Consider the following 11,954-nt stretch of genomic DNA (forward strand, 5'->3'; position numbering starts at 1 on the left):
CAGATAAATGCTTAAGAATCTGTGTGTCTGTATTCTTTTTGTGCTGTTATCGGAGTCCTATAACTGTTCAACGGCTACATGCTGGAGTGTACTTTGAATTTAAGTCAAGCCTACTTTCGGCTGCTTGGAAAAATCGCTTTTGATAAGGTGTCGGAAACAAGTCGCGTGACAATAATAAGTACAAACATTATCCGCCTGACAGAAATAGCAACGATCAATTAGTATGAATCAAAATGGACGCTTAATTACCGTGATTGTGATCGGAATGGATACTATTAAGGCATCGATTTCAAAACTTTAAGCACGTAATCTTATACAATAATTAAAGATAGAAACTTCACGGACAGTTACTCAGAGTTTAACGCACGAAGCGATCATCAGACTGTGTCGTTAGATGCGGTGAAATACAATTTAAACTACGTTCATGGAGGACGGTTGGAACGATCCTGTCTCTGATTGGCCGTGTAGTACTTGTTTTCGTGCCTGCACTTGGTAACAAGCTCAGATCTTTTGTTCAAGAAGGTGTATCTGTCAGCTGATAGTATGCAGAGCTTCTCCGTCAGACACAAATTGCAGCGTGACGGGTTTCCCCTGTAAGCGCTTGCTCTCGTGACAATGGACCACTTGATCGAAAATTCGGTGTTGTTGTCTTTTAGGTCCCAAATCTTATATATATTTTTTAGTTGGATTTTAAGCCTTTCGCGTGAGAACCTTTTGTAGTTGGAATAAACCTTTGTTTTTATCTTTAGCTGTGAAATCGTGAAGTTCAGCGCAAGCATTCACGACAAAGGTTTCTGAATTGACAAGTGAATCAAGAGTTTCGTATATCTTGTTTTGAATGTCACAACTTTTATCGAGCGACAAAAGTAGCTTTAGTTTAAGTTTAAATTTTAGGGGTGAGGAGCCTAAATGTTTCTTTATGTTAGATGCACGCTTTTTAATTTTCGATATCTTTACAAGCAATAAATAGACGTGAAAAGCGGTCTATTTTCAAATAAATTAAACTCTGAAAAGAGTCACAAGACACTAAGCCCAGAGGGCTTTTGATTTGTTACTTTTATTTTGTCAAGTTATAGCACATACATGTATAACTCGGTTTCGTTAACCACCATTGTTACACATGTAAATCCGTCGTTCTGTGCTTCAAAAGTGCATCCTCCTTACTAGCACTTCGACGTACAGTATGCCTCAGAATTTGTAGCTACAAGAACCTGAAGGCTGTGGGAGCATAAGGAAAATTTTCTGAGCACATGTAGCCCAATAAACAATACTGCCTGTTTATTTTTAGCATTCTTGTGAGGCTTGTATCTTGTGCTTGAATTTGTATATTCCCATCAATATAAGACATTGCAGCTAATGATCACTTCTCAGGAATGTGCTCAGAATCCGTTGTTGTGTGTTTGATCCTTTACAAGCCACGTTTTCTGCTTTCTTGTTCTTGCAATTGCTTCACAACGCAGCCCTTGAATGAGGTCAGTCGTACATCAATCTCTCCCTCTTCAAGCTAAAAACAAAAAGACAAAGTTTTTTTACTGTACACAAATTATCATAAAGCAAAATTTTATTAAACTGATATCAAGCATGCATGACTAAACAAAAGAGTCACCAAGAACACATTTGTCAATTGAAGAGATAAATAGTTCATACATAAAAGACCATTACAGCTGTGTAAGTAACTCTAGCAGTTGCAAAAAGGAAGTCTGATTTTTCCCAAACAACAAATTCTTTTTCCCACACTTACTTCGTGTGTTCTCACGAGTCACTTCAGCCAAACTATGCATTCTTTACAACAAAGCAATACAATAATGCAATAGAAACTTTATTGGCACTTCCTGAGAAGGGCTTCTCAGTTCGTTTTGTTTTGTACAAAATTATAAATTAAAACAATTATATTTCATAAAATTACAGTAAGAACACAAGAATTGAATAAAATATCCAAAAATTAATAAAATTAAATAAGAATTATGGAAAAAAGTAACAATAAAAATTATGGGATGAATAATATTCAATTGAAATAAAAATATTAAAAATAAAAGAATTTTGTAAGTTACCGGGTACTTGCCATCATGCTTTCAATTTGATTTATTATCATTGTTTCATTATTTTTATTTCGATTTCAGGTATGTGTTTTACCCCCTGTCTCACAAAAAATCAAACTGCCTAATTCTTTTTTGTACAATCAATGCCATTTTCCATGACTTTCCATGACTCACAGTTAAATTCCATGACTTTCCAGGCCTGGAAAATGAATTTTTAACTTACATGACTTGAGATTTTCAATGACCAGTATGAACACTAAATTTAGCTCTTAAATTATTTATGTTTAAACTTAGAGAAAGTTATGCCACACTTTTATCTGTTATCGACAAATCATATAAAGAACCAAGCCATGTCAGTATAAGGCCAATGTCATTAGAACAAATTGGTCTTCAGAAATAAAGAAAATTTCATGTAAATAAAAATTCCCGGCTAAATTTTTATTTGTGTCTGAAATGCCCTTTATTTTCTCATACACAGCTTTACTTAATTGCTTTTATATTTAATTTAATTTAATTTACCAGCCACTCACCTCATCCCAGGCATACAGCTCATCATAGCAGACCTGGGATATACACTGTCGTGTACACTTGATTAACTCTAATCCATAAACACCTTGACATTTTTTAGTTTCACAATCCTTTTCCATGGGTGAATACTTCTTAGCCTAGAAAGTAATGGAGATAGAAGAATTATGAAACACTGCAGACAATAAATGCATACCGTAAAATTATGGTTATAAGCCCTGCGGGGCTTATACAACTTCGTGAGGGGTTTTGTGTGGGCTTATACGCGGAGGAACTAGTATCCTGGAGGGCTTATAAGCGGAATAAAAAAACGTTTTGAAACGAGGCACGGGACTGTTGATCGAAATACGTTTTTAAGTTAAAAACGCATAATAAAGCAACGTTTAGCCCTGTTCAGTACTGTCACCCGGCAGAGGGGGACTTATAATCAGATGTATTTTTTTGTTTCCAGGTAGATTGGCCTATAATCGGGGGAGCTTATAAGCGGGAGGGCTTATAACCGGAATTTTACGGTAATTAAGCCATAAATTATTGGCTTGGATAGTCGACTGACTGTGCCAAGACTAGAATGACTCACTAAGACTCATCACAGCTTAATTCTGGGATAACAAGGGAATTAATGTAGACTGGTTCTCGGCAGGCCAGGTTTCTGGTACTGCCATGATAATAACAGCAGGTGAGGACTGTGATCTGGCCTAGTGGCCTAGTGACCATCCTCCTTACTGGATAGGATGCTATTCTGTCGCAGGGTTACCTCCAGCATTAATTCACTGGTACCCATTTTTACTCCTGGGTAGAGAGAGGCACTGTGACAGTGAATTGTCTTGTCCAAACTTAAGGCACAACACAATGACCCCAGACAATGTTCAAACCTGAATTGCTCAAGACTGAATCCAGTGCTAACTATTAGGTCACCATGCTTCCTTTTGATGACAACAGGATCCTGATTATAATAAGCTCATGGTATCACGTTAAATATTTGGTTTTCGAACCCAATTAAATTTAATCGAAAGATTAATTTTGATGTTGAGCAGTCATCAAACAAAATCAAAAAAAAAATTGTATTGACTTTCACGGGAACATTAATTCCGCTGCCAGCTCTCTATCTTCTCTTTGGGTCATTGAATGGATTTCCTGTCATGCAATTTTCATGAACGGCTGACTTTGCATTAGATTTCTCAAGAATTGTGTATTGTTTCTTGTGGATCCGGTAAAAGAGAAAGATTATATATTCTAATTATATTATTCTAATTATATTCTAGAACTAAATTGAATGATGAATTTTGATTTGGTTCGGAAATTGAACTCACAAAAAAGCTCTTTGTTCGATTTGGTTCGATGACAGAACAGCATCGAATTTAATCCTTTGATGTAATTTGATTGAGTTCAATGAAAATTTTGTTCGATTTTGTTTGATTTGATACCCCAGCCGCAGGAATATTAAATGATGCATTTGTTCCCGTTTGCCTTTGTTTCTTTCTCTTTTGTTTACGTAATCACATACCGTAAACACTAACATTGAAGACCCACCAAATTAAGCACAAAAATGGTTTAGTATAAACACAAACCAAGTAAGCAAAAATCCCAGCAAACACACCAAATAAATCAAGCCCTAATTTAAGTGGGACCGTGTGTTTACAGTGTTAGTGTAAACTTCAATATAACAGTACCATAATAACAGTACAATGAGAATCAATCGTCGAAATAATCTATTTGAATCAAAATTAATCAATAACAATTAATCGATGTACTAAGCTGATAGGAAAAAAATACCCAACAAAAACAAAATGTTTCTTCGTTTACCCGGGCGTATAAGCTTAAATTTAAAAAGCTTATAATTCATCGACGCGAAACAGATACTGTTACTTAAACAAATTAATTTGCAAAACACTCACCAGTCTCTGCTTTTTCCTGAAAGAGTAACGCTTATAACGAAAGTCTTTTGCATTTAAGAAACCAAGCAGTAATGTTGTACAAAGAAACGCTACCAAAAGAGCTTCAAACTTTCCACAACCCATCCTCCATGTTTTGACGCGGCTAAAAGACTGGGTCCCGATAACTTGAACTCGTTCCCAGTCTACAACTGTGACAGGTGCGCGATGGCTTGTGGGTATACTTGTGTCCGCTGCGTTACTGCTGGCTCAGTTGGTCATTACAAAGTAGCCATGTGGAGATCTTGTGTACGATTTTGCACGAATTGTGTTCCTTTGAGAGGTTCCTCTTTATATTCTACACTATGCTTTCGTAGCCCAAGTTCCTGTTTCGACATTCCGTGCAAGGGAAAGATGCAAAACTCAATTTTTAACCTCCTATTATGTACACCGAATCAGAAGGTCGTTGGTTGTCGCCATTTTGGAACTGGATCTGTTTATACGTATCCTAAAGGGGAATGTGGCTCTCCAAACAACCTCGTTCCCGAACGCAATCAGGTGCTTTATCGCTTCAAATGGACAAAACATTTACGATTCATCTCCAGAGTTAAAATCTTGCACGTGGCAGTTGTTACAAGCCTGACATGGCCCATGAGTTACTGGTATTTAAATGAAGTTATCTCACTCTATTCCCTTACATGTGCCATAACAGGCGCTACTGGTACTACAGCTGGTTTAGTAGCCTTAAGTTATTTTTTTCGTCGTGTTATTGGTGAACTTTCTTTTGACGAAGGCACTCAACAAGTAACAATTTCAAGCCTTACTTTTTGGGGAAATCGACGCAATAGAAAATTTCCTCTAACAAGCTTGGTTCCACTCAGTGACTCCGGAATCAACTTCAAGAATACATTTCACAGGCTAGAGGTTAATGGCTGTACAGATGTCTATCTCATAAATTTACGGCATTGTAAGATTTTTCATGAAAAGTTCTTTAGTGTGACTGGGGTGCCTATGGATGAAATTGACCTTAGGGAAACTGGACTTACATCAAGAAAATAACACAATACAGGTACTAATGCAGTGCGTACATGTATATATCTATTATTGTCATTATTGTAAAAAAATTTTAATACACTTACAAGCGAACTATGGACTACCCAATTAGCCCAATGACAATAGCCCTTTTTACAGTTCCCGGCGCCATATTGGAATAGTAACCGCGCAGACATGATAGCGAGGCTACCGGTGACCCGTGGCTGAGCGTGAAGAGAGATTACAGTGAGGATTCGGCAATTAGCCCGTGTTTTTTCGCGTTTTTCGGAACATAAGCGAACGTTTTGATTCTAATAATACTCCTTCGTCATCTTCTAAGATGAATGGAAAATATTGGGCCGCTTTTGGCTGTAAAAAAGGCTAGTAAGCTTCTCAGGGGCGCTGCGTAACAAAACACAAGGAGATTCAGTGAAGAAATCGCATCCATGGTGTAATCTGATAAGACGCCAGCATAAGCATGGTGAGGACAATTTTCTTCGTCTTTAAAGCAATTTTTCTTCGTACTAATCATTACTAAAAAGGAAATATACACAGCTCTCCTGAGCAAGTCGTTGGGATCAGAAAGAAAGGTTTTTAACATGCAATGTTTACAAAACTTTTGTTTACTTGCTTTTAATCACTGAAGTTGATGTTTAATAATACTTTACATTACACAATGCCCAATTCTTGAAAGTTTTCAGTAAAATAGTTATCCCAAATCAGGAATTATTCTCAATTTTGCAGACTTCTTTTTTATTTTATTTCTGAGTGTGGTAGTTTATTTTATATTGGTTAGAGCTGCTTTTAGGTGAAGTTATAAGCTTGGTTTCAATAAAGTTTTAATATTATCTCATAGGTAAAGAGAAATCCCAGCAACATAGATTGTGAAACATTCTAAAAGGAGTCTGCCAGTTGAAAGAAGCTCAGAAAATCATCTATTCAAGTCAAGAAATGGAAAATAACACGAGCAGAGGGCAATTTTTTAAGAATAAAAAATGTTTTCATAGTTGAAATGACTGCATCAGCTACTAAGTTTTGAAATAAATCATTTGCAGTGTTGAATCAAGGTGTTTCAAAAAGCCATTTAACATTTCCTGTTACTATAAAAAAGTATTACCAACCCAAACACTATGGTAAGGATTATTATTATGAGATGCACAAAATGTGGACCATGTATAACTGGCAATAATGCTTGCAAATGTAAAGTTATATTTACAAAAATTGCCTGAGGGAATGATAAAATCATTGCTATACTTTACATGTCCAGGAACAACTGTATTTGTTCTTTGTCCTTGCCTTATTCTGGCCTTAAAGGAATTTTATTGTCTATTTTGGAGAGAAAAGGCTTGCTTTTTCAAATTTTTTTTAACACCACATTCTCAGACAAAACAAATTCCACCCCTACACATTGACCTGGTGTGGGAGACACGGTGGCTAATGGTTAACGCACTCGACTCCCAGTCGAACGGCCCGGGTTCGAGTCCTGGTGGGGGAGCTGCGTTGTGTTCTTAGCCAAAACACTTTACTCTCAGTGCCTCTCTCCACCCAGGTGTATAAATGGGTACCAGCAAATTTACTGCTGGGGGGTAATCCCTGCGATGGACTGGCATTCCATCCAGGGGGGAGTAGCAATACTCCTAGTCGCTTAATGCTACGGAAACCGGGATAAGCTCCGGCTGTATGAGCGGCACTTGGCTCGGACACAGACTTTACCTTACCTTTTACAGATTGACCTGGAGGTTACAACAAGAGAAATTCCTCTTCCTCATTGATGGTAGAGTTTCATATGGACACCAAACTACAGCTAATCTAGCAGAGTATCATCCAGCTTCATGATGAAGATTTTATTTTTTTATTTTCTTTACTGTCTTATTTAAACAATACATTCATCTTAAACATTACATCAATATTTTCAATACTACATGCAGGACCTTAAATTTTATAGCTCCCCATTTGAGATAATAAACATTCAGAAATAGTGTTTAAAGTATTGACATACTTTCTGGTTTCAGTGTAAAAGATTTATGGGTGGTTAACCCTTCACTGTCAAAGAATGAACAGCCCCAAAACTTTACCAGGTCAATACATACACATGTACACAAAAGGAGATGTAACAGTAATTAAAATGTTTCCCTGAATTTGACCAAATTCTCTCATCTAGAGCTGATAGAAAAGTTGATTTTTAACCTCTTCTGGAGAAATAATACCAAAATGATGGGTTATCACTGATGGACGATTAAACTACCCTGGCTGTAATGTGGTTGAGACCAAACTTTGCCTGAAATTCAACCAGTTTAAATTCAATGATGCATTATTTTCTTTGCAGATCAATCAGACTTTTCATCAGGTGATTTAATAGGGTGCAATAATGCCCCTGGTTAATGAGAAAAAAGTTTTCCCTTTTCTTTTGCATTTTAATTTCTTGAGTAGATGTTTCTCTGTGCCTTCTTTTAAATAGTGACTTCCTTGTGTGATAATTTCACAATCCATGTTTACTGGAATAGCTTTCACCTATGAGACAATATTGAAAACGGATTTAAACTAAGCTTACAACTTTACCTAAAAGCAACTCTTTGTTATCAATAATCTATTTCTTTTATCAGACTCAAAATAAATACAGAAATAAAAAAAAAACCGTAGGCAAAATTGGGAATAATTTCTGAATTGAGATATATATTTAAATGGAGACTTTTCAACAGAAGGGCTTTCCTAGATATAAAATATTATCAAACAACTTCAGTGATTAAGAGCAAGTAAACAAAAGTTTTGTAAACATTGCATGTTAAAAACCTTTCTTTCTGATCCCAACGACTTGCTCAGGAGAGCTGTGTATATTTCCTTTTTAGTAATAATTAGTACGAAGAAAAATTGCTTTAAAGACGAAGAAAATTGTCCTCACCATGCTCATGCTGGCGTCTTATCAGATTACACCATGCCATGGATGCGATTTCTTCACTGGATCTCCTTGTGTTTTGTTACGCAGCAAAAACAACTGATAGCCCCTGAGAAGCTTACTAGCCTTTTTTTACAGCCAAAAGCGGCCCAATATTTTCCATTCATCTTAGAAAATGACGAAGGAGTATTATTAGAATCAAAACTTTCGCTTATGTTCCGAAAAACGCGAAAAAACACGGGCTAACTGCCGAATCCTCACTGTAATCTCTCTTCACGCTCAGCCACGGGTCACCGGTAGCCTCGCTATCATGTCTGCGCGGTTACTATTCCAATATGGCGCCGGGAACTGTAAAAAGGGCTATTCAGTAATGGTGAGTAAAATCTGAGTTTGAACCTAGTGTCTCATCAGGCTTCAGCTTATCCTGGTTTCTGTACATGTAGCGTACAGGGAGAATTTCTATTCCCCCAAGGATATAACCTTAAATCAGGCATTTTTTTTTTTTTTTTTTTTTTTTGCGGTGGGAGGTTTTATTCTTTTCTCTTTCCTCACGCCTCGAAAAAAAGAATGCCTGATCACAGGGTACCAAGGATAGGATGCTAGTCCATCACAGGGTTACCCCCCAGCTTTAAACTTGACACTACCCATTTACACACCTTGGTGGGGAAAGGCACTATAATGTCTTGCCATTTGTGCAGCACACTAATCATTAGGCCACCATACCTGCCACAATGATGGCAATATGAACACCCCTTTTACACATGGACGTTTTACAAGTTTCTTAGCATTTTCCCAGGCCCTACGTAAGAGGAGAATGCAATGCCCACTAAAGGAATTGATGATTTGCAACCGATACAAATTTATTGTGGAAGATTCAAACAACAATGGCATGACAAGCTGGGCCATGTTTGTGGAACAAACAAAAGAAGCTAACTAGAATCGATCATGGCTGTGATGACGTCACTTGCAAACCAAGAGTAAGAAATTTACTATTCCACTTATATTTCTTGTCATTGCAAAACGCTTATTTCTGTGTCTTTTTATGTTCTCCTGAAGTTGCATATAGACCTTATGCAAAAATGGTTGTCATTTATTTCTGTTGTTTGGTCAAGTTTCTTAAAACGCTGATGCACTTAAATATATATGAAATATTATGCTATTCTGAGAAGTTTCAGTGTTTTGGGTTAAATAGCTGCAAAGTTATGACTCATTAGAATTTAAGAGACTTGTATGGAAAAGTCACCCTGGCCTGCCTAGCCTCATTTTCATGTTTTTGGCAATATAAATACCCCTGTAACTTCCCATTAGATGGAAGTATGTGCCATAACAGGCGCTACTGGTACTACAGCTGGTTTAGTAGCCTTAAGTTATTTTTTTCGTCGTGTTATTGGTGAACTTTCTTTTGACGAAGGCACTCAACAAGTAACAATTTCAAGCCTTACTTTTTGGGGAAATCGACGCAATTGAAAATTTCCTCTAACAAGCTTGGTTCCACTCAGTGACTCCGGAATCAACTTCAAGAATACATTTCACAGGCTAGAGGTTAATGGCTGTACAGATGTCTATCTCATAAATTTACGGCATTGTAAGATTTTTCATAAAAAGTTCTTTAGTGTGACTGGGGTGCCTATGGATGAAATTGACCTTAGGGAAACTGGACTTACATCAAGAAAATAACACAATACAGATACTAATGCAGTGCGTACATGTATATATCTATTATTGTCATTATTGTAAAAAAATTTTAATACACTTACAAGCGAACTATGGACTACCCAATTAGCCCAATGACAATTAGCTTTCAGTAATGGTGAGTAAAATCTGAGTTTGAACCTAGTGTCTCATCAGGCTTCAGCTTATCCTGGTTTCTGTACATGTAGCGTACAGGGAGAATGTCTATTCCCCCAAGGATATAACCTTAAATCAGGCATTTTTTTTTTTTTTTTTTTTTTTGCGGTGGGAGGTTTTATTCTTTTCTGTTTCCTCACACCTCGAAAAAAAGAATGCCTGATCACAGGGTACCAAGGATAGGATGCTAGTCCATCACAGGGTTACCCCCCAGCTTTAAACTTGACACTACCCATTTACACACCTTGGTGGGGAAAGGCACTATAATGTCTTGCCATTTGTGCAGCACACTAATCATTAGGCCACCATACCTGCCACAATGATGGCAATATGAACACCCCTTTTACACATGGACGTTTTACAAGTTTCTTAGCATTTTCCCAGGCCCTACGTAAGAGGAGAATGCAATGCCCACTAAAGGAATTGATGATTTGCAACCGATACAAATTTATTGTGGAAGATTCAAACAACAATGGCATGACAAGCTGGGCCATGTTTGTGGAACAAACAAAAGAAGCTAACTAGAATCGAACATGGCTGTGATGACGTCACTTGCAAACCAAGAGTAAGAAATTTACTATTCCACTTATATTTCTTGTCATTGCAAAACGCTTATTTCTGTGTCTTTTTATGTTCTCCTGAAGTTGCATATAGACCTTATGCAAAAATGGTTGTCATTCATTTCTGTTGATTGGTCAAGTTTCTCAAAACGCTAATGGTGGCACTTAAATATATATATAAAATATTATGCTATTCTGAGAAGTTTCAGTGTTTTGGGTTAAATAGCTGCAAAGTTATGACTCATTAAAATTTAAGAGACTTGTATGGAAAAGTCACCCTGGCCTGCCTAGCCTCATTTTCATGTTTTTGGCAATATAAATGTAACTTCCCATTAGATGGAAGTATAGCCTTTAAACTTCATACGCTGATTTACTTTGACTTTATCTTTAAGTTAGAGTAATTTAATTTTGTTGACAAATGATTTTTCTGGGAGCCACAAATTAAAATTGGGTCTATTCAAATGATGCAAAAAGGTGGGGACACACTAGGCGACAGGTGGCAGTGACAGGTCTCTGCGAGAAGTCGCTCCGTATGTATTAGGTGCAATGCTTCAAAACAAGACGCTTGTTTGGTGCACATGTGGCAAATTTGGAAGAGTGGGAATGCGAACTGGATTTCCAATTCAATATGGCGAAAAATACATGACGCTCTCTCATTAGTTAATTTATATTTTGTTGCAGCGACTTGTCGCAGAAGTGAGCATACTTATGATTTCTCGTACCTAAGTGGATAGAGCGCCTGCCCAGTGATTGGGAGGTCATGGGTTCGATTCCCATCCGGGACTCAGATCTTTTGTCCCGCACTCGCGACATGCTGAATATTTCATCTTTCACATTTCATTTACTGAGCTTTCAACTTACCATCTTTTTTTTATTTATAGACCTACTCCATCTTTGTTTAGAATCATTTGAACTAGCCAAGCAATCTTAATACATATTTCGATCGTGAATCCAAACGTTTGTGATGAACTTGTCTGATCAGGCAGTTTTTCAATAAAAGATAAAAATCTGATTGACTTATTACATCAAGTAATATTTGCAGTAGTTTGACATGTTGTAATCTTGGGACAAATCGTCTGATTTTCAAGTATGGTTCATTTCGTTCTTGTGCATAAAGTCTCCCGCAAAAAATGGACTAGACGAGCTCGAGGTTGGTTTACAATTCCTAATAATTCGATCAATGTGT

At 37.0% G+C, this 11,954-nt stretch overlaps 1 protein-coding gene and 1 long non-coding RNA gene across 2 annotated transcripts; one reads left to right on the forward strand and one right to left on the reverse strand.

The window, feature by feature from the left end:
- Nucleotides 1-1,047: 1,047 nt before the first annotated feature.
- On the reverse strand, nt 1,048-4,616 carry LOC144637262 (uncharacterized). The gene is made up of 3 exons (XM_078496388.1): nt 4,460-4,616; nt 2,570-2,704; nt 1,048-1,504 (listed from the first exon to the last, which is right to left on the reverse strand). Exons 1-3 carry the CDS (start codon nt 4,580-4,582, stop codon nt 1,409-1,411), a joined length of 354 nt encoding a protein of 117 aa, XP_078352514.1. The 5' UTR covers nt 4,583-4,616; the 3' UTR covers nt 1,048-1,408.
- Nucleotides 4,617-5,614: 998 nt separating this feature from the next.
- On the forward strand, nt 5,615-6,529 carry LOC144637264 (uncharacterized). The gene is made up of 2 exons (XR_013567691.1): nt 5,615-5,948; nt 6,324-6,529. It is a non-coding gene; the product is annotated as an uncharacterized LOC144637264 (long non-coding RNA).
- The last annotated feature ends 5,425 nt before the right edge of the window (nt 6,530-11,954 follow it).

Source organism: Oculina patagonica, chromosome 13 (assembly GCF_052425735.1).
Source record: "Oculina patagonica isolate OP01 chromosome 13, crgOcupat, whole genome shotgun sequence".
Taxonomy (NCBI): domain Eukaryota; kingdom Metazoa; phylum Cnidaria; class Anthozoa; order Scleractinia; family Oculinidae; genus Oculina; species Oculina patagonica.

What these genes read in the sequence shown, in the direction of transcription:
- LOC144637262 (XM_078496388.1), bottom strand. Translation starts at nt 4,582, where the DNA reads ATGGGTTGTGGAAAGTTTGAAGCTCTTTTGGTAGCGTTTCTTTGTACA. An exon ending in TCAGGAAAAAGCAGAGACTG is followed by an intron (nt 2,705 to 4,459) that starts GTGAGTGTTTTG and finishes ATTACTTTCTAG; the next exon opens with GCTAAGAAGTATTCACCCAT. An exon ending in AGCTGTATGCCTGGGATGAG is followed by an intron (nt 1,505 to 2,569) that starts GTGAGTGGCTGG and finishes TTTTGTTTTTAG; the next exon opens with CTTGAAGAGGGAGAGATTGA.